General features: G+C 56.0%; 1 protein-coding gene across 1 annotated transcript; it reads right to left on the bottom strand.

Moving 5' to 3' along the window:
- Positions 1 to 109: 109 nt before the first annotated feature.
- On the bottom strand, positions 110 to 23,241 carry LOC122389520 (egalitarian protein homolog). The gene is made up of 8 exons (XM_043381639.1): positions 21,574 to 23,241; positions 21,299 to 21,379; positions 5,244 to 5,372; positions 4,567 to 4,682; positions 2,805 to 3,005; positions 2,407 to 2,502; positions 1,856 to 2,001; positions 110 to 1,280 (listed from the first exon to the last, which is right to left on the bottom strand). Exons 1-8 carry the CDS (start codon positions 22,822 to 22,824, stop codon positions 1,033 to 1,035), a joined length of 2,268 nt encoding a protein of 755 aa, XP_043237574.1. The 5' UTR covers positions 22,825 to 23,241; the 3' UTR covers positions 110 to 1,032.
- Positions 23,242 to 23,243: the final 2 nt, after the last annotated feature.

Below are 23,243 nucleotides of genomic sequence, written 5' to 3'. Positions count from 1 at the left end.
AGGCATATATGTCTGAAAACGCAGTAGCCTGTTTCGTTCAGAACATCTTAAAACCAGCATTCAGTCAACTTGAATATTAAGCCGGCGGCAACACATGCGACACTCCGCGTACAGCCTTTGGTTTATTTGTGCGCCACTGCGCGTTCGTTCGTTCAGAAGGCTGGGCGTCCTCTCAGGGGACCGCCCGGTTAGTACGCGTAACTCTGACAGCTGTGACCGTAGGTTACAAGCGAGAGTTAGTTCCGCCCCACACCCGACCGAGCTGACCTGACGCGCCGCTTCCGTCTGACTTCTCGCCGCAGAAGTCGACCGAGCGGCGCGGGCACGCGCAGCGCGCGCTGAGGCCGGCGCGTCCCGCCCCCACAGAGGCACTGGTGGCGTCATCTGACACGACCGGCCGGCCCGCAGCCGCCACAACTTAACAATACGGCACTGTCCGCTACCACTACCGCGGCCTAGCGCCGCCAGCTGTCTATCAGCTACGCGGTGAATCAGAGACCCGAATTCACGAATAAAGATACGCAATAAATAATCACCGTGACCAAGTAAAATAGCCGAGAAGCCGGGCTGGGACAAGATGACTAGAGAAGACAGAATGCAACGGTTGAGGCCGACTCGGGTTCGCACACGCTCAGGCACACACACACCGCTGGCTACCGAGCGTCACAAAACTACAGATCGGCTGAGCCGTCGGGCGCCGCCCGCGCAGGCACACCAGGCAACAAACGCACGCGCACCGATCACCGGGCTACTTGCATAAATGTTCTATCATCACAGGACGTTCTCTATGACCGGCGCCAGCACCGCCGCCGCGCCGGCCGGCGAGCCGTTTGCACCTGTCAGGTATATAAAAATAGGCTAGTAAATGCTGCACTGCGTCGTGGGGGTCGGCACACCGCCGACCGAAGCTGCCGAGTCGCTAAAGGCGCGCACTGGGGCTGCCTGGACGGATTCAATGTCTCTCTCAGTCAGTGTAGTATGTATACATATTGTCCTGGGTGATTATTGTCAGAAGACTGTCCGCGCTCGGCCTCAGTTGGTGAAGCCGTCGTACAGTTTGGTGATGACCACCTCGCCGGTGGAGAGGGTCTGCACGGCGGCGTCTCGGGTGGGCGGCGGTGAGGGCCGCTCGGCGCCCTCCGTGGCCGCCGCCAGCACCTCCTCCAGCCGGTGGATGCGCTCCAGACGGCCCAGACTGCCGTTGGCCAGCACCTCGTTCACCATGGCCATCGACTGCGAGATGCTGGGCGAGGTGACGCTGCGCGGCGAGAGCACCCCGCCTGGAGGGACAGCCGCACACAGGGGCGGTCAGAGAGGGTGGTAGACGGGGACAGTCGGTAACACACGGAGACAGCTGTATCAATAACACAACACACAGGACACAGGACCAGGAAGGCTAGCGGGGCACCGGAACAGATCAGCAACACACGAGGAACACACAAGAACCCTTTGTAACACAATTTAGGTCAACAGCCCGGGCCAGGTGAAGGGGTGAAAGGAATAATCTGGCTATGCATCAAATTACATCCAGTTTTTAATGCACGGACGTGTGAGAAACCTCTATGACTCAGCTCAGCCAGCATCCCTCTTTAGTCATCACTCGACTCTCTCACTTAGTCGACTCTCTCAAAGTAATCCCTCGATACCACTCCCTGCTCAGTTATCTATGCCCAAGCACCTTTCTGCCCAGTCCCAACTCCACATCTCCCCACACACAACCCTCCAACCGATCCCAGCAACTGATTCTTTCCCGTCCCAGCTATGTTCTTCCCGGTCCCAGCCCTCCCCACCCCGTTCCCTGCTCTGCTCTCCCCCATTCCTTCCCTTCAGTCCCACTCCCTCCACCCCTGTTTACCGGTGCTATCGGCGGCGGACGAGTCTCCCGATGTGCGTCCGCCGCTCTCCACACTGTTATTGCTCGTCATGCTGCTCAGACTCGGGTACTCCGAGTCGCCGTTCATCCACGGCAGCGACGTCTCAGAGTCGTCCGCCGCACCCTCGCTGGAAACACAGACAGGAGAGGGGTCAGCACGGCGGAAAAATAGTCTGATTTAGTAAGTGTTATGCTACCCGAAGTAAGTTTCCCAAGTCACCCACTAGGTGACATTACGTGGAACAACGGTTGGAAATTCAAGCGATCAAGCACATCAAACAACAAACACACACGACTTAGATACCAAGAAACACTGAATATTTCATCTCAGGGAACTTACAACTTTACAGTCATATGCAAACAAACAAACCAGTAATTGAAATACCAAGAAACACTGAACCACAATTCCATCTGTAGTTCCAACAAAAGCCCCGCCCCACGCACGCTAATGCCAAATATCACAAAATGTCAACAATGAGCACGTGTCGGGTGAACGGAGTAGCTAACGAAGGCTTGTCTCGCCGGCCACTCACCCGTCCTCGCGCTTCTGCTGCAGCCGCTCCAGCTTCTTGGCCACCTTGTAGGACTTCTCCAGCTTCTCCCGCTGTTCGTCCGTCAGCTCCACGTACCTGAACAGTGACGAGGGCAGACGTCAGAAACGGAACACGTAACTAGGATATGTTACGATATCGATTTGTAGCAGTTTAAGCTCGCCTAGGTTGTGTTGCCGATGTAATATATCCCGTTCTGTAAAGTTTAAGTTTAGCATGTAAGATATGCCGTTTAAATAAGATGGGTAAGGAATACCGGACAGAGTGAGACGACTTTAAATAATAGCACTCGTCACAACCGACTATCTCACCGACCACCAGCAGCAGCTGAGGCACCCGCCTCCAACGGCGCCCCTGTCACACTCTCTACACCGACTCACCGCAGCAGGCGGATCTCGCGGTTGCTCAGCACGAGATTCTTGCCTACAGCCGTCTTGTCCAGCTTCTCCTTGAGGTCGCTGACCTCGGTCTCGACCTTGCGCTGCTTCTTCTTCTGCTTCACGTCGTCCTGGTTGATGTGCATGGTGACCTGCTCCTCGCAGAGGTCGGCGAAGAGCGTCTGCAGTGCCGGGTCGATCGACCTGGGGGACGAGGCGGTGTTAGGCTGAGGTCTGGGGAAGTCACGGAGCACCATAGATGCTACACGAGCCACATTTTGTGCACAACGGTCATGGGATTTGTAAGCGCGAGTAGGATAACGCATGGGATAAGAATGGAATATGGCGCGGGGTTAAAAGCAACGGGTTCTGACCTATCTTATTTCATAAACAGGAACAGAAAGCGGTTTTCTTATTTACATCGCTAGTGGCGACACTCAGGAGAGAGTCCAGGGACGCGCCAACGGTAGGCCGCTGGAAGGTGAGAGGCACGTGAATGATAAGAAGGTTCGACGAACGGAAGATAGGAGCAAAATAGGACAGATGGCGAGAAGATCCCAGAAACTGTCGAGACGTGGCGGGTAAGGGTAATACCGGACAGGGAGAGTGGCTCCGGACAGGATGAGACGATTCCGGATACGTGATACGAGTCCAGACTCCGGAGGGAAGGTGTCAGGACAAGAGTTACCGGTGTCCCGGTTTCAGACGGCTCTGGAAACAGAACAGGTCGATTCAGATACCAATAAGTACACTTTTACATAATGGGCTCGATGCAAAGCGATAGTGCGACCAATAATGGCAAACCTTTTAACGCATCAGCAGTAAAGAAACCAAACATTATATCTCATTATCTCCAAACATCATATCTCATTATTATATCTCATGACCGACATGAAACGAGGTTATATCCTCGTTTTTCTAACACTAGCATAACTTCACGGTGAAACTTTTTTTTATACAGCAGTACAACTCTCAAGTCATCACTTTGTCGACCTCATCCAATAAAATATCCTTACTCCCTTATTCACCCAGGGCCTTCCGTCCGAGCTGTTCCATCCTCAGGGAACGTTAGATCCATACGGACCGTAACACAATCAGGGAGCGTTAGATCCGTACGTACCGTACCGTCCCACCCTCAGGGAGCGTTAGATCCGTGCCGTCACACCCTCAGGGAGCGTTAGATCCGTACCGTCCCACCCTCAGGGAGCGCCTCAGGTAGCGTACCCCCTGTCGTGACCCGTGACCCGATTCGCCCCGGGCGGCGCCGGCGGCGTGGTCACCATTTAGGACGGATTACAGCGGAGGATTGGGAGCGGCCGAGGCCGGCTGATTTCCCCAGGGGTAGCTCAGTCGGCACGGACGTCTAAAGTGGACCGCCTCACAGGCTAATCCACTGGGTCGGTGTCGTGGTGTGGGGTGAAATGCTCCAGGGAAATGTCCCAGAAAACGGCCCAGGAGGTCGCTGGGCTGAATGCAGTACCGGTGGATAAGCGGATAAATACTAAAGTCGCACGAGCAGCGTGTTAAATTAAAAGCTTCAATTGCTTTGACTAGCTACTGATGTTAGTACATGCAAGTTTCCAAACATCGACTAGCCTAACGTGTATCCTGCTTAAAGGCTATTTTAAGGTAATAAGCTTACCATTGCTTCATAAAGATTATGCAAAGCGCAGCTACTTTCACATATCACTAAAGCATCCCCTTTCGTAGCACAAATCCCTCCTCAGCTATCATATAACTACAAACACAATTCTACGCTTCGCACCTGCTCATGACGTCGTAGATTTTCGGCACCAGCGCCATGACATCGAAGGCGGCGTAGATGATCATGTCGTCTGTGAGAGGTCGTCGCGCCCAGAACTTCTGGTCTCTCCTGTACACCTGTCGGCGGCAGATGGGTCGTCAGAACCGGAGAAGAGCTCGTCAGGGCCAGCCCTGGGCACTCAGCGGCAGCTGGGAGGGACCGAACGGGCCGCAGGAACGGCGGAAACACCAGCCAGATGGCTGCGGCGCCTCGAACTGGGCGGGTTTGATCAAACCAAAGACGTTAGCGGCAGACGGACAACCATGTAGGGATGAAATGTGTCCCGCGGAATGGACGATATTTCACAAGAACGGTGGCACGATTGGTTGGCCACGGAGGGAATCAATCTGACTGGTCACTAGCTTTCAGTCTCAGTGCCATTAGCTCAGCACAGGAACATTTTAATCCCACATCTCACATCTGAACTGGGGACTGGGAGGCCTTATTTTCTGTAATGCCAAAGTATATGGCCATGCAGCCAGTGCGCTCTTGGATGCCAGACTATTGTTTCCCCATGTCATCAAAGCTTCAGCTGGGAAGTCACTCAGGCCCCGCTCGGACCGTGCTACCCGTTCCCAAGCTTCAAGACCTCCTTTGCCCCGGTCCTTACTCCCCAGGCCCAAGGAGGCCGACCCCACCTTTTTGATGTGCTCCTTTTGCGGGTTGATGGGCGCGTCGTAGGTGCGGCAGAGCGTCACCAGAGAGACGGACTTCACCTTGTAGACGGGCTTCCCGGTCTCCTGCTGCTGCAGGATAGCGTGAGCCGCCTGAAAAGACGAAACATTAAGGGTATGTAAGCAAACAGGCATACCTACATGAGCCCCATGAATCATTACAGGGGCGTGGTGTAGTACAATATATGGATACACCTTACACATGGGACACAGCCTAAAGAAAGGTAATGAAATAGTAGCGAATGGGTACTCGTCAAAAGATAGCATGCAACTCGCGAGGAGCTTTGACGGGCTAGAATCCGCATCAAAATCGAAATGGCCCAAAACATATAAATATGCTAGTATTTCTGCAACATATCCAAAAATATGTAGACGTTTGAGCAATACTTGTGGGAAAAGTCCTCTGAGTCTGCTGGCCCACTATCAATTAGTCAACACCCAAACCATTATCCGCACATTTACCTTCCCCGTGAAGTTCACCAAACGTATCTGAATACCTGGCTCACCCTGACACCAGGACAGTCGGCGGGGTGAGGAGGGGGTGGTGGGAGGCACGGCCCCGTCGTAAGTACATTCTCCACGCCACGTTCGTCCCAGTAACGGCACAAATGGAACCGGTCTGCGCTGGCACGGACAGACACAGAGCCAGGAAAATACAGAGCCACGACCGACGCCGGAGCGCCCACCGGCCTTCGTAGCTGGCTCCGACAAATAGCGACACAGACGGACGGGAATGGTTCAAATGTGTGCGGAGAAAGCCCGATAACGCAAAAATGTGAACAGTGGATAAGGGGAAAGGAATGCGTTGAAACGTAATCAAATGACTACGCAAAATGGATGGATTTGTGGAACAGCAATTGCTAAGAAAACACGAAATTTGGGATTACCATCATATAAATGACTGGTAATGTGCGGGATTCTAGTATCAAACTACACCACCTGATGACTGTGTCTTTCCCACACACCTTTGACTAATCCGTTCATCTGCCAAGAAACCTTCATCAATCGACTAACTGTACGCGTCTTGCGTAACCGGTCTGCCCCACAGAGCAGTTGTACCGCCGTGCCCTGACCGGCCGGCAGAGCACCTGTTCTGCCGTGCCGCCTCAGTTACTCGTGTGTAACCTAACCGGCGTCCGTCCGCCGGCGCGGCAGCCACGGCCGGTTCCGTCACCGGGCAGCCGGCGTGCGCGGAGACTGGCGGAGGGCCTCACGGCTGGGCTGGGACCGGCCGGTGCCACATTCCGGAACTGCCTAGCACGGCCGAGACGGCCTCAGAGACAGCTCTGTTGGATACAGGTGACCTAACGACAGATCGCCTCTGAAGGACACAAGTGTGACCTGGCGGGCATGGGTGACCTCTAGGTGGCGTTGGCGGCCTAAGCCGAACCCAGGTCATTTTTGATGGATAGGTACACAAGATCCCCAATAGAGTCTGGAGGGAAATGCATGTCTGTTCCACTTGGAACAGAGTAGTTCTTGCGCCAGTCTATCCAACTATTGCCCCAAGTGCCTGATGCAGTAGCAGCAGCTGCGCCCCGGTCCCGTGCCGGCACGCGGGTCGGCTGGGATCGCCGCCGCGGCCGTGGGCGTCCGCTAAGGAGCGGCCTCCGCTCGGCTGACGGCGGCTGCGGGCGGGCTGTGTACTCAGTGGGGCAAGGCCGGATACCGAGCGAGCCACTCCCCCAGCACCGACTGAACTAACGACTGGAGGCCCCGAGTCTACTCAAAACGCTGCAGTGACACTGGACGGTGGAGCATCCAGACCACTGTCCAGTCAAACACGTCACCGCGGCAAGTTCAGTCCACTCTCAGTCCTACGCTTTTTCCAACACTCTGATCTTATCCAAAGGTTGAGAAGCAAGATAGGCCATTCCAGATGACAGAGGCCAACAACAATGTTTGGACACCCAGGTTTTTGCACTCTCAATCAATGGATGCACGATATTCAAATATCAAGGCCAGAATGCTCTCGCAACGCCAAGCCGTTGGTTCAATCGTGATTTGGTTTGGAAATTACTGCAGAACGGGCGTCCCCCGTCGGATGCTGCTGCATTCATGCAAGATTAATCGACAGCGGGTATCGTAATGAAGGCGACAGCCCAGTAGCGAATGCCAACTATGCAGCCTACAGGACCGCGATGTCCGGGCCCATGCTTAATAGCTGTGCACTGAAGGCACACCGCTCGACGTAGTTTCAAGATATAAGAACAGAGGTGAGAATGTTGAGAGCTGAAAGCAAAATTGCGCTCTATTGTTCCACAATTAGAACTGAAGGTGTGAAGCGAAAGCCTTGCTGTGATCCAGCCATGCACACGAGCCTGCTGACTCGGGCCGGCCCGGGCCGCGCGGGGTCGGCGCCTCCGGCAACAGGTGCCTGTGCAGGCGGGGCCGGCGCGGCGGCCTGCCCTTCCGACTCGTCGTCGGCCCGAACTGGCGACGATCAATATCAGACGCCGACGACGGCGGCGGCGGCGGGGACACGGCCGTCGCATTCCTCGCACACCAGCGGCCGCCGACGCCGGCGGCCGGCCGCAGCCGCGCGGCCGCGGGCCACCTCAGCCGCCGCCGGCTCACAGAAGCTCGGCACGGCGCGGAGACAAGAGCACTTCCAAGAAACTCTCCACTCTCCGGCAGCTCAGCAGTGACCGGTGCAGCAGCAAGCCGCAGCTAAGCCCCAGTTCAACCGATCAAGGACGTGCGCCCTCACGCAGCTCAGCAACTCGGGACGGCCGGCCATCACCGGGTCAGGTCAGTCGGTGTCGTCATACGTCTCAGCAAAAACATCTGTACCGCAGCCAGCGGAGAGCACGGAGGAGGGCCGAGGTGGCAAAACACCGCAGTGAGAGTTGCTGTGCCAACAAGAACGGTGAGCATCCGGTGTGAGACACAGCGGGCGCCTCTCAATAGACGGCCCCAGTACCGTCGGCGACGCTGAGAGGGACAGACCGACAGACGTCTCAACAGAACTGGCTCGCGACCAGGCAGTGTCGCGGTGATACGGACGACACCAGAGCGGCAGTGTCAGTGCGGGTGAGTCGTTGATACCAGTGCTGGGGCGACAGGTGGCCCCTACCGTTCTGAAGAGAGGGCCGACTCGTGTGCTCCAACATCTGAGACCTCCACATCATGAATTGGCGGCTGTTTGAGCACCTCACGGGCGCTGCAGCGCCGTCGGCGGGTCACGGACCTATCTGACCTCCGCCGGCAGGTCACGGATCCGTCTGACCTCCTCCGGAGCGGCGATGGCGCTCCGCCTGGAGGTGGAGTTCGAGCGGCGGCCGGCCGTCTACCTGCCCGGCGAGGAGGTGCACGGTCGTCTGCTGGTGCACGTCACCGTGCCAGAGATCCGGCTGCGCGTGCTGCGAGTGCGAGTGGACGGCAGCGCGCAGACAGAGCTGAAGGAGGGCGCGCCCGGCGTCACCGTGCTCAACAGCACAGAGGACGGGAGGCACGCGGCGCGGCAGCGCCTCCTCCACGCCGACATCCCGCTGCTGCCGCGCCGGGCGCACGCGCTGCCGCAGGGCGTGCACCCGTTTCCGTTCGCGTTCGCGATCGCGGCCACGACACCTGGCTCGCTGCGGCTGGAGCACGGCTCGATCCGGTACGGCGTGCAGGCGACGGCGGCGCCGTCCGAGCTGCTGGCGCGCGCCGTCACCTGCTGGACAGAGTTCGAGGTGCGGCCGCGCCTGCTGGTGGCCGGCCGACCGGCGCTCCGCCAGCCGGGCATCGTCACCGGCGCCGTGGCCGACCGGGAGCTCACCAACCGCGGCTACACGCTGCGGCTGGCGCGGCGCGGCCTCTCGCCCGGCGAGCTGGCCGTGCTCGAGCTGCACGCGTCGGCGGCACTGCTGGCGCGGCTGGCCGCCGAGCCCGGTCTGCTGCAGCTCGTGCAGGTGGTCCAGTACAGACCGGACGGCGCGCGCCTCTCCGAGCCCAGCCTGCTGGCGCGCGAGGTGGTGCCCGGCGCGCGCTTCGCCGGCTGGGAGCACGTGGAGCTGCGAGTGCCGGTCGACGCGCCGCACACGGTGCCGCCAGAGTCGTGCGCCGTGCTCGGAAGGACGTTCCATATTCGTGTGAACACGGCGCTGATCCAGGCGCGTATACCGCTGGTGATCGGCACCTGTCCGGAGGACGCCCAGCCGCCCCCGCCCCCGCCGCTGCCGCCCCCGCCCGAGGAGCCGCCGCCCTCGTACGAGGAGGCGATGCGACAGCGCGCTGCGGAGGACTGACGGGTGCCGAGAGCGGTGTTTGAAAGCAACGGCGGTGATAAGATGTTACAGTGACCAATGGCCAGTAATCGTTAGCCAGTGACCTGCAGGTTCTCGACAGATTCTAAACTGTGCTGAGTATAGGAGCTGGGGGAATCTTCATTCCCAACAGCAAGTGATAATGGATATTGTTAGTCACTCCAGCGGCAGCCCGAGACGTTAATAACGACCAATTACGCCATGACGGGTCATCCATTGGCGAGGAAGGATATGCAACATACTCGTACGTGATATTTGACCTTCACCAGATAGTATTTGAACTCCTCCGGATTCCACCGCTCCACCAGTAGTTGACAAACCAGGAGTTGACCCTCAAAAGACGCCACTCACTATGCCAACATGGCCGATTTTCCTCCAGATAGTGAGTGAATTTCCTATTTCCCAGCACGGTTTACCGCCGAGGCACAGTGGTTTGATGGGTCTCCCAGGATGCCCGTCCACAACGACTGACTCCAGCGTCGCCCTGGTGAGCTATTCCTGCACCATGTCATCTACATTCCCTTCCTTCCTCTGTATCTCGCACCTCCGCACCGACAGCCTACATTCTGCCTTCTCTTTGTGCCAACTGCCGCCTCTGGTACCCCGTCGGTACTCGGGCCGTACCACTCGGTACCGGGCCCCCTCTGTACTTGTATATATGATTGAAACTCGTCCCTTTCACAGCTGGGTCAAAGTTGGCCGTTCACTAAGGTGTGAGTGACTTTTTCTGAAATATATGCAGCCTTCAACATTAGCCTTCGAAGCGATGTGGGCCTTGTTATAATGTTAATAAGTTAGAGCGCATTTCGAATACAGAGCCTTTCCTCAACGAATGCCAGCGTCAACATGTTGCATTTTACCTTTGTTTGATGTCGGTGATGACGTTTTGATGTATATATCGAGTGTGCTTGCATGTCGACTATCTCTAGCTTTCAAGTATATTTATAAACCACCCAACCATAAACACACTTTTCGCCAGGCTGCTGTTACCGACTCGAAGAATACACACGGTGCTGATTTATGTTTAAACAGCACAGAGGAAGCGTGCGTACTGCGTATGTCGGTACGGGAGGTGCTTTGCGCTAAATGTTAACTCCAATGGTGTTTGTGTTTACGAGCAGAGCATCAGTATCCGCCGTGTCAGCTAAGTGCTGTGTGGTGACGGGTTCATCCCAAGGCATCCAGCTCACGGGACGGGCCAGTGTCCCAAAATTGTGTTTGGGCTTGGGTGTCAGAGGGGAAATTCCTCTCCAAAAATGGGGATAAGAGTGGAAAATTGCCAGTCAGATAAGGCCCCAAAGGAGTGAAAAGGGATCAATGGCATCAATCTATATTCAAGTGTGGTAAAATGTAAGATGTAAAAAGACCATCCATGCAAATGTTTTTTGTCAGTAAAATTGGGAGTGGTAAATTGTTCTTAAAAATTAGAGATGAGAGTGAAAAATGATTTTTATTTGGATGTAGTTTCCCACCCAAATCAACACATTTTGGGACACTGGGACGGGCCGGACCGAGCCGGACTATACCGGTCCAATGGCGGGCCAGTGCGGTGACCGCGGCAGTGCCGGCACCCGGTCTGCTGCTGGACCGTGTTCGATAATTTTATGAAGGAAGTAAAACTGCAAGTTATCCAAGCATTCAGTTTTCAGCCACATTGTCAGGTCAGCAGCGTTCATATCGCACACTCATAGCCCAACTTCCGCTAATACAACATCACAAAACAAGAGGTCACATTCACAACCTGACTGGAGTGAATACTTTATAAGCCATTCCTCATACTTCCCCCAGCAACCATCTAGCCGTCGCTACCATCCACTGCAATGATCTGGTACGGAACCACGACCTAACACTCCCCAACCAGCAGCAGGGCGGTCCGGGAGCGAGCCGGCCGCGTCACACGACAGGCCGGCAGACCCTCCAGCGCGACCCGGCCCAGGATCAATACGAGCAGTGAACAGTGACACTGACCCCGTGACGGTGGCCGCCGCAGCTGTGGTGACGACCAAAGGGCACCGCCGCGCCCGCCAGAGGTCAGAGGTCACGGCAGCCCGGCGCCCAGACAGGCGGGCCGACGGCCGATAGCTCTGTCCTGCTGCCCCATTTTGTGCCCAGCACTGTGTTGCCCAGCACCCGAGGGAAACTGCTGGGTACTGTGTGCCCAGCAGATTCGCTTTCCTATTCTATTTCCTTTTGTTTCCATTATTAACCCAACCATGGACATTGGACAGCCCGGAAAGAAATATTTTTGTTGGGTCGAGGGCGTGGCGCACCATGCAACTCGCAAAGTCCTCCCTTGCCTCAACACACACAACTGCCTGACACCCGCCCCCTGTCGTGCTCGGGACATCCGCTGGGCGGGTCACCGAGCACCCCTCCCCCCTAATTACCGGAAACGGACACTGGGTAACACATACGATACCACGAGATAAATTGGTAAGCGGTCAGAGCTGAAAGTCCGGAATGGTGCCAGGGATACCGATGAGGATTAGGCAGATGTCACATTGTCACACACTCACACCTATTGAAGATGAGACACAGGGGTGAGTAATGTGTCTATTATAGGCACTGGGTGCGGCGCATGTCATGAATTGATAGGAAGAAGGAGACAGGGCAAAACACGGCATCGGTGAAAGGCGAAGCTCTGAAAGATGATAAGCGACGTGACCTTTTTTTGCATCAACATCGGACAGAAATAACCGATAGCCGATCTTAGGAAAAAATCAATACAGAGATCAACAACGTCAAGAAATCCACCAGTTGTCCTCCCTCCGAACCAACAATGTCAGTTGTGCTTCCTCCTAACCAACAATTTTTGTTTTCTGAGCTGGTGCACAAGGCCCGTGGGAATGCCCCACCGCCGGAACACAGGTCCGTGGGGCAGCAGATGCAAGCGGCAGCTAGCGGACCGCCGGGCGTGGGGGACCACCGGAAGCGCCGCTTGGTTTTTGGGTACCGCCGGGGGCATCGGCACCCAGCGGTGGGCGGGGGAGGGGTAGAAGGGACGGTGGGTAACGTCAAGCTATATAGCCGAGAAAATGAAAGTCCCTGTCGCGTTTCTTTCAACTAGTTAGTGCAGGCAACGACCTCTTGAATATTGGTGGCGTTGGCATTCGTTTGTGGATCATATCCTCTTGAGACCGATTGCTAATTGGAATTCCAAAGCCCATCCTGCGGGTTATTATACACTTAGCAACGTTGTTTTCCTGTCGTGTGAATCTACAGCGTCAATGTTGACGCTGTCGTTATCGAGCCTGTGATGGACGAGGACGCGTGCCTGGCTTGTTATGACTGGTGAAATCGGTCATCACCGCCGACCAATCATCGTCGTCAATCAACGTCACAGGCCATCAGCGGACGGCAGTGATGAAAATTGGCACTGAGCTGACGGCGGAGCGGCACCAGCCCTCGCTGCAGTTCGCGGGGAGGGCAGCAGCCGGTATTCGGCGCTGAGGGAGGGGAGAGGTCGCTGACGGAGCACCACACCCTCCCCCAAAGGCGTCGGCGGCGCTCCTCCGGGCCCGTGTCACGCCGTGACGCGTCACGACTGACACCGATCCGTCACGCAGGCCGTGCTCATTACAGTGCGCCAGCTGGCGCGGGCCGGCAGCACTTGCACTTCAAGGAACAGGCGGCACCGGTGGCCGTCACTACAACGGGTAGTGGGTAACACGACTTCTCCCCGTTCCCTACTTCACAATCAAACAAAACTTCTATAAAAGCCACTCTGTGTGCTCAGAAATACAGCGTCTTAGGTCCAACGTTGCATCGCGTGAATAATTTTGAAATATATTTGGTAATTTCTTAAAATAGTTCAAACGATCGCATAGCTGTTCTCGGCTTACAGCGTGTACAAACTACTAACGGCCAATATGTCGTTTTAGTATCGCCATCGGTCATGGCAACGCCATGCCAAATCTAACAAATGAAACACGTCGGCAATTGCAAGGCACTTCGCACACGCCGTCGTTCTAGGCAATGTGCCCCAGGTGATCGTCAAACGACACTTTCAATCGTAAATCGTTATCACGACCAGTACCTACCGCCGGAAGCGCTTTACGTCCGACGTCGTCTAGATATATCAGCAATCTGCTCCGGAGGCGACACCGTAGATTTCTCCACGTGCGAAAACCGGCCCGTCCCGTCGGCCGGCCGGGGGTGGTTCTCAGCGACAAGCACCACCGCTCACCGGTCAGCGCGCCGGCTCGATCGGCCGGCCGGCCCGCCCAGGGGCGCGTGCAGCACGCTCTCGTTTTCGGCAGCATACCGTGCGGTCCAGACTGGACTGGGGGCGGAAAGAGCGTGGGATCGCTGTTTGAGGGCGCGACTGGTGCCGTCGGAGTGCCGACAATGGTTAGATCTGGAGGCTGGAGCTAGAGGCCGCTTCTCTCCATAACCGGTCCAGACGGGCGCGGCGAGATGGCGCTCAGATTTGTTCTGGGTATCACCTAAGCGTGTGAGTCGCTACACGTAGGCTGGCCTGCGGCGTGCGGACCACTTTTACACAGCTCTCCAATTATAGGGCCTAAAAATGAAACATGAACTGACACATGAAGTGTCTGCTATTACAGAAACGAGCATAAAAATCTCCAGCGTCTCAGTCCAGCTTTCCACGGTTCTATGTCTCGTCAAGTTTCGCCAAGACACGTCTTAGCCCAACATACCATCAGCCCATCCTACGGCAGAGACCGATAACAGACCACACACGGTCAGTGTGACCAGAGTCGTCGGCACCGGTGCGGGTGACCATCTGCCGGTCTGGCCCGACCTGACCCCGCTGCGGTCAACGACAGCGCGACGTCGTGCCCAGCTGACGGAGACCCCCGGGGCCACGTGACGTTAAAAGGCATGTGGTTCACGACGAACACACACGTTCAAAGGTCCTAGTCCATAGCTTCGAGTCTAGCGTAGCTGAGAATGCGATTGGCTTTGCAATATCTCCAGTCAACTCATGGTGCTTGTAAATTGCAATCATTTTAACTGTGACCCAGACCGAGTTGTGTTGAGATTCCACTGGTGGTCGAAGTGACGATAGACGTCGCACAGAATGAGCCTGTTTGTTGTTTTTACTGTGACCCAGGTCATGAATGATTCTCGTTATTGCTCTGGGCATCTAGCGGTAGCCATACGGCCATAGACTAAGACTACATTTACGAATATTCATTCTGACTAGCTGCTGTCACCCAATCCTACGACACAAACTGACGAAATGCAGTGGCTCGGCCTCGTGACATTCTCAACAGCGACAGGGAGGGACGGGACGGGACGGGGCGGGGAGGAGTGAGGGGAGGAGGGAGAGGAGGGTGGTGCAGCCGACCAGCGCCAAGCCGGTCCATCAACCCAGCTGTGTAGAGTGGACTGCGCCACCGCCGGCCACTCCACAGCCCACAGTCCACACTCAGCCGCCGAGGAGGGGCGTGGCCGAACCCAGTGCACCGAGACGGGCTCCCAGCCCGGCGGCTCTGAGGGGTCAACGGTGGGCGACCCGACTGACCCGCGCCGCCAACTCACACACTGAGCCTGCAAGGTCTGCACGAATACTTGCGGTTTGTGCCATCATCAGTGGGTGTGGAAATACCTAATGAGCGTATAAATCACATACGAGGTCGTAAAATGTAAACAAAGAAGATCCCTTGATATAAGTTGCCACATAAGACGTGAACGGACTCACGAGTGGCTTGGATCTAGGGGAACAAATGTGCAGCTGATATCGATCATCATTAGAACGGGGAGGTGGGAGGGGAGCCCCACCTGTCCGTTCGACTGAGACCCCATCAGCGGGCGTCACTGCCCTCTGCGCTCCACTTTGCTAATAACCTGGCCCAGCTGTCTGCCGAGCGCAGGGCACGGCACGGAGAGGCTGTCACTGGCTGGCATACGGTACGGACAGACCGTCACGGGATAGCATGCATACGGACAGACCGTCACGAGATGACATACGGACAGACCTTCACCGGCTGGCACACAGACAGCCGCCGCACGATGTGCAGTCCGATATCGGTCACCATGTTACAGACAGCTCACGGAAAACTAGACGGTCAATTGATGGATGACTGACGGACTGTCAGACTCAGCGGCCTTCATACGGTGACCGATAAACTGGCGAGCTCACACGAAACATTACACGTTCCATCCGCCCGCGCTCTACAAACTTCACAAGTCAACAAACCACACAAACATCCCACTCATCATGTTAACAAGTAAACGCACCGCACACAAACAGCCAGCAGATCGGATGTCACGTATGACGTCACACACACGGTGAGATGACGCCACGGACCGAGAGGTCAGCAGCCGGCGACGGCACGGTGCTGTGCGTCAAAGCGTGACGGGACGGCGCCGCGGCGTCAGCGACCGCGGACCAGCCTCCGTCCGCCGGTGGGCTGAGCGCCCGGCACCCGGCGGCCGGCACAGACGGTAGCGCAGGCAGAGTTTTCCAGCCCGGGCCGGCGCCGGTGAGCCCAGCACCGGCGGCCTTGAGTGACGAGGGCGCGGCGCGGCGACACGCGGCACGGCGGTGGTTGCCAGCCGGCCGGCCGAGTGGCGGCCGCACGGGGGACGGATGGTGGCAGCCCTCAGTGCCGGCGGCCGGAGATTGAAGATGGGAGACTGTATGATCCAAATTCCAAAGCAACGCATATCAGCACCAGTGGCTAATTAACGGTGACAGTGGCGTCATAATATGATATGATACGATATGATAGAGCTGTTTCCAGCCAGCATACCAGCATCGCTTTCAGCCGGTCCCACAGAAAATCAGCACCTTACACCACAGTCAGAGAATCGAGCTAAAAGCCAGTCATTATGTGGCATGCGCAGTCAAGCGACAACTCCTCATTCTTCCTTTGCCTTTATGTCGTCACAAGTGACTAGTGAGGTCTGAAAGCATATTCGATTCTAGAAAGCCAGGTGGCGCTCTCAGCACCCACTTCAAACCTAGCCGAACCGGTCGTCCGTGCGATCGGCGCCTGGCGCGCTCGACCGTCGCAGCTCGCGGAGAGGAGAGGCCGGGCGGCGTATGTGCGGATCGTGACGACAGCCACAAGGCGGGCGGTTCGACGGTTCGCAGGAGAAACTGCCGAGAGATAGCCTAGCTAGCGGCCATTACGGTAGTGGCACTGCCGAAGCGACCGAGTGTATCCGTGGCGCTCGGTAACCGGCGATTGAGACCTGGCCAGTCTGATCTCATGAAAATTATCGTTCGCATGAGTTGCTTTATAAAATAAAAACATACTTTCGTCTTGTAAAAGCAGCATCCAGCTGGTGAATATTATCATAACTGCATGCAAATTGCACGTAATGGAGCTGTTGCCCTCTAACAAGCCCTTAATCCAAGCCGGGTCAGAGATCGCAGCTCCGCGGCTAACCGTTATCACCTCGCTATTTCCCACTCCATCCGTTCCCAGCCCCCAGAAGCTGGGTTTTCTGACCGAGAAACGACCCGGTGGCATGTATGTCACTTCACACGCCCGGGCGGCCGGCGTGACCCAGCGTGACCTCGGTGACCCTTACGTGACCTCGTGCGACCGGCCGCTGACGGAGTCAGTGTCCGGGGTCGGTTCGGACGGGTGTCGGGTGTGGCCGCTGTCACGTCTCCCCTGTGTACCGGCGGGGTGAGACAGCAGCAGGGGGACGCCACACACAGACAACAGACAGCGCGTGGTCGATGGCGGCGCGGTGCACACCGCCGCCACCGATCAGTGCCGTAACCACAGCCCGGCGGCGGCGCGGCGGTCGGGGTGGCTGGCCGGCGGCGGCGGTCGGAGCGGCTCGGGTCTGCCGGACACGGGAGCCGCGCACCTGGCTATAAATACGGCCGGCGAAACGCAGCAATACGGCGGGAGGGAGCAAGGACTGAGAGGAATGAGTAAGAGGAAGGAGAAGATATACACCAGGGAAAAAAAAACAATACACTGCCGAGGATTAAGGGCGCAGCGTGAACACTGCGGAAGGAGCTCACACTGCCGGAGGATGGAACAGCAACCCGCTAAAACGGGGAGCGGATTATTATTCATGATTTAGTGCGTCAGGACACTATCGGTCATCTGTGCAGAAAAAGGAGCGCCGTTCATTGTGCCGATATAAGCGGCACAGATATTGAGGCCAATTACTATATATTATGAAGCAGCAAAGGGGTGTCTATAGAGACATATTTAAAGGACACAGCTATGATTCCGACCGGAGTACCAGCGACAACAAAAAAGTCAAAAGCACTCACCGATACCGACCGAATACCAGACCTACCAGAATGTTCTATCCCCACACCTAACACACCCTTCCCGGTTCGGGGCATCACAGTCCAGTCACGTCCCAGCGAAGGACGACCAACAAAAAAGCCCCTACCTTGTGATCGGCGTGGCGCATTCCCAACACGCACCAACACCGGACACCCAGCATCGGGTAGAAACTATGCATCAGCCGACGGTAGCATTCCCGAGAAAAGCCATACATGAAGCCCGTCGTCCTCATATATCGTCTCAGGTGTCATCCAAGGCTTTGTCCAGCTCGACCGAGGTCACCCGGACATCGAGGAGCACCTGACCTCGGCAGCAGTTGACACACCTGACACGTGACACCCGACACACCTGACACGTGACACTCCTCACACCTGACATGGAAGGAAATCAACCGACACAGCGGCGAGCGGCCGGGAAGTGTCACCCCCTGCCGAGCAGCCAGACAGGAGATTCGCTACACTAAAAACATCCCCGATCGAAACGGACAGATGGGCAGACAGACAGACAGGCAGACGGACCAAGAAACGCCGATAGTCCGACCGACGAACAGACAGACGGACGAAAAGGCTGACAGACTGGCGGAGAGGAAGACATACTGACGGACAGACCGCTGGTTGGAACCCCGCCGGCGATACACCACCCCAGGCCGGGATCTGCCGACCGATCCGTCACCGCCGCCCACCGCCCGGGGATGACCCGACCCGCGGCCGTTACGCACCATTGCCTGCTACCGCCGCTGACAGCGGGAATATGACCCCAAAAGGCGCTGACGTCATTCCGTGATACTGGTGACTGCCGAGGCAGATCGGAGAAGAGAGAGGGCCGCCCTAAAAACGGACATCAATCGCCACAGCCAAGGACGCCACTAACGCAAATGGGACTCAGCAAATACGCCTTGTAAATAGTGGAGAGATAAGACAAATACGAAGGACAGTGACACGGAACTACATCATGACAGCACACACTATCACTAACAGCCTGAAGTTATCAGCTATTGTGATGGATGACGCCGATTTGGATGAAACGTCGTTACGCCGGAATGCACTAGTGAACACTACGAGTAGGACAGAGCCCCAAAGGTCCAGTCCACCGATGCTGTCGAATATCTTATTGCTTTCTTCGAGTACGATGTTTTCCAGGCTGGCATAGCGCACACAGGACTACAGGAGTCCATCCACTGACGGGTGCTATGCCTCAATGAGATCATTAAAGCTCACTGGACACGTTTACTACTTTGTTTACTACCCGGGCCCATCAACCCATCCATAAGGGAGGCTCCGTCTGCAGACACACCCACCAAGGACCCGTCGACCGTCCGCTGCACCCCCCCCCCCCCCATCATGACACACCAGTGTCCACGCGACTGAGTTCTGTGGACAGTGGTGACGTCAGCAGTCCGGCCGAGAGCTGAGCACACACCGGTGGACGAGGGCAGGCAGACAGGTTTGTTGGGTTGGTCTCATATTGATACCCGCCGCAGAGAGCAGCAGTGGGCTCACGGCGATCAAGGTTACCTGGATGGGACCAGCACACGGTGGAAGGCGGATAAAGGGACGGGATGGTTGGCCAATGAAAGGGATTAGGAAACAGGACCGGTGAGGTTTCTGCGAGCCAGGTCTAGGAGAGGGAGAGGGTAGCGGGTGAGATAGACATGAACCCAGTCAGGGTCGCCACAGAACAATGTCTGGGAAATGCCTTACAATGCCGGACCTCCGGACGTGTGAGTCTGACAAGAGTCGGTGACAAGTCAGGTCCGAGCTGGCGCCGGTCCCGACCGTCGCGACATACTGCCGCTCTATTCCGGTCAACATTCCACACTGATGAGTGTAGCCGAGAGACGGTGGGGAGGGGCGGAGCAGGGAGGACGGGAATAACCCGCCGAGGGGAGGCACGGGGAGGGGGAGGTGGTGGTGGCAGGGGCGGGCGGAGTACACACACCACCGACCGGAGAGCAAGCACAGGCTGTCGACACCGGCAGGAATAGCTGCGGTAGAGCTCAGAAACAGCAGCCGCCCCCGGCAGAACGAGGAGAAACTCCACCGGAATCCCGAGGAGACATCAGGCGCCCGCGGCGGTCTGACGTCAGATTCGCGAGTCCGCAAGTCATGCGATCCCCAGCAACCAAAAACGACCCATCCACAACAGTTTAACTCCACAATGACCCAGTGGAACTCGTCGCCAAACCAGACACGAATAAAACCGTCCCAACAAAATTGGCACGGGAGTTTGGGTCGCGCAGCCACGCCCATCACCATGGCTCCGCCGACCGGGCTCCCGGCAAGTTCCACCGGTTTCGAACAGCGAAAGTCCGCCGGTCCGCCCACACGACAGCTGCCGCGGGTCCGTGGGAAGCGCGACCCTGGCGACGGGACGCGCACTGACCGACGGACCGACGGAGACGCGAGGCGAGCCGCCGCGACAGGGCCGGGACGTGACTGAGATGGAACGCGGAGAGGACCGCCGAGCTGCGAAAGTGTCCCCGATCGCTTACAGACAGTGAGCGATGCGCCGATAAACCGTAGCGTACACAAGTCGCAGCGAAACATCTCAGTCTCGTGTGCTGAACACCGGGGAATGAGGATAGAGCGAGGAAAATGAGCAGCTCATTAAATCCGGAGAGTGGCGGATTTTCAGGCGGGGAGGTGTAATTCTGTCTGAATCCGTCACATCCGTCTGAGACGAGCCCGGCCGGCGCCGGCGCCCGATAGAATCAGTCGTGAGAGAAAGTCCGTTTTCGCCGAGACACGGACACCAAACAAGTCTGTTCACAGAGGTCCGCTTTGCGCACCGGACACAGCCGTACGAAGCGGGAACGGGTCAGGACATACAGCAACGAGATACATGGGGCTTGGATGTCTCTGAAGGCTCCACTGAGTGACGCTCAACAACGTACCGCAAACATATCCATTGGAATATTCGCTAGCGTTGTTGTTAGCAACAGTCTGAATGCTAGGCTAAAACACCATTTGCCCTCCATTGACACAGTTATTTTGTACGTATGCTTCCCTACGAAACAGCAGCCAGTGCTTAGCTATCTCACATTTCTCTCATTGAAACGGCTTGGCAACCGCCTGATCATATGCATGTAAATAGCCTCGCTCGCAACAGAGCGTGTGCGATCTGTGCGACATGGTCGACATGGTTGAATTTAGTGAGCGGTTGGCGACTGAAAAATGACATCAGTCTTCGTGTCAGACGGCCAGCATTAGCGCGCCGCATTCCGACGATAAAAATTGGCAAGGTGAACACCGTTCACATTGCCAATTTATCGGCAAATTGAGAGCCAAACATGTGACAAAACTAATTCTGCTGGTGTCAACTGTCAACTTCGTCCTGAGCGTCAGCCCGCACCTCCAACAGGCCCAAGATTCTTACAAATAGACACAGACCTGCCTCAGGCCGATGACGGGGCACAGACGAAGGAGGGAGGCGGAGAAAGCACAACACCGTACAACTCAAAAGGATCCATTCTAAGTCGTCCTCTGGGCTCAGATAGCGGCGCAAAACACCGTGCAAGCGTCGCACTTTGACTCACCTGCGTGTCAAAGACGTTCCTCAGCGTGACGCCGAACTGATGGAAGAGCGCAGCACTGTCCATGCGGCAATCATGCAGCACCTGCGGGCACCGGGGTTAGGTCAGGTGGAGTCAGGTCACAGTCACACACCATTGTTAATTGAACAAGACATGGAACGCATCAGACGGGGAGAATGCAGGTCAAAAGTATTGTAGGAACTGACTCACTGAGCTTTGAAGTAATAGATCATTATTGTTCCTAATGAACCACAGTGATCATTATTGGCGAAACGTACCTTGACAATGTTCTCGGACTGGAGCAGCTTGCCGAGCTCCCCCTCTCCCATCAGGTCGCGGTTGGCCAGCAGGTCAAATATGAACACCTGGCCCGAGTACGTGCACACCTGCAGCATCGTCATCGGCCCCGTGGGCCCGAGGTTCACCCCCTCCGCATCCACTCCGATCGGAGTGCCCGCCTCCAGCACACTGGCCACCACACTCCTGCACTCCTTCGTGTTCACCACAATCCGCACATTCTTCAAGTTTTGCTGAGCGAGGTTCTGATCCGACGGGCTGCCGGAGAGCTGAGAGTTGTACGTGTTCCGTTTTTGTTCAGTGTTCTGTGCTATTGTCTTCATCAGTATGTTGCCCACCCTCTGTTTTAGAGTCTGCTGCTGGAAGTTTGTTGGTGGGGAGACCTGCAGGGATGCAGGTGGGCTGGGTGCTGCAGGGACAGGCTCAGGGATGGGAGTGGCCTTGGCAGGCTGCTTGTCTTTCACAGGTACCAATGTCACCAGGTTTGAATGAACAGAGAACTTGTTAGAGTACATTTTGATGAATGTAGACAAGTCCTGGGGTGTTTTGAACAGCTTGGACCACTTCTCATATCCAAAGTATGAGGTGACATTGCTGAACAGTTGATCAATGATTGTGGGACCATTCACAGATATGCATGTCTGCAGGAACTCTAAAAGGTCCCTTGTGAGCTCTTCATCAACTTTGGGCTGCTCCACTTCCACATAGGGATGTCTTTCCTTGTCTTGATCTTCTGTGAGCATCACAACATCCTCTTTGACTATGAACACATCCGGAAACCTCGCAAGGAAGTCATGGAATTCCTTAACATGCTGTCCAGAGATATGTCGAACCTCTGGCGGAGCCTGAGACCTGTGGCCTAGCAATGATTTTATTGGAACTTCTGTGCCAGGTCCATACTGCCTCAACTTATTGCTAAAGTAGTCTGATGCCTCCTGTGCATAGTCCCGAGTCCCACGCCCTGCACTGTCATTTGCTGCTGGTCCTGCGGAAAAATCAGTGACATTGACACTGTCACCTTCGATGGTGAAGATGGATGGATACTGGCTGAGGAACTTGTGAAGTCCTGACTGAGATCCACCAGCAATCTGTCTCATCTCCTTCGTGAATCCCTTGGTTCCAAACTGGCAGCTGAGGTCATGAAGAGTCCTTGGCTGCCCCTTCTCGATGAGACGATCCAGGAAGAAGAGAAGGGTAGTGTTCCGCACGAAGTCATAGTCCTGGCTGTTCATTCTAGGAGGGTGCACACTGTTCACTTGATTCACTTTGGCACACTACACGGAAGAAGGAGAAGAGAAAGATCGCTAACTACCGAATGCTGAGAATGCGACTCGACATGTTGCATTCTTCTGAACTTCGATGCGTGAGCGGTAGATGGCAATGCTCTCCCGTCGTTTGTACAGTGTTTGACAAACTGCTCGCGATAGTAAGAAACTCAAAGCATGATTCACGGTAGATCACCCTTCTGAGGTTAAGATATTCTCCAGCATAGGGTGCTAGTTAAGTTAATTTTTAACAAATTAATGACGGGAAGGCTATACCCCCATGTTTAGGCTCAAATAAATAGAGATAACTAAAAGCCTATGTCAGAGACTGAGTGCAACAGCTGACGTGGTAGCCGGAATGGATTACCGTGGCGCAGCTGTGACAA

Source organism: Amphibalanus amphitrite, unplaced genomic scaffold (assembly GCF_019059575.1).
Source record: "Amphibalanus amphitrite isolate SeventyFive unplaced genomic scaffold, NRLGWU_Aamphi_draft 000361F_arrow, whole genome shotgun sequence".
Lineage (NCBI taxonomy): Eukaryota > Metazoa > Arthropoda > Thecostraca > Balanomorpha > Balanidae > Amphibalanus > Amphibalanus amphitrite.
The sequence above is the reverse complement of the archived record's forward strand: the minus strand, read 5'-3'. Positions and strand labels throughout refer to the sequence as shown.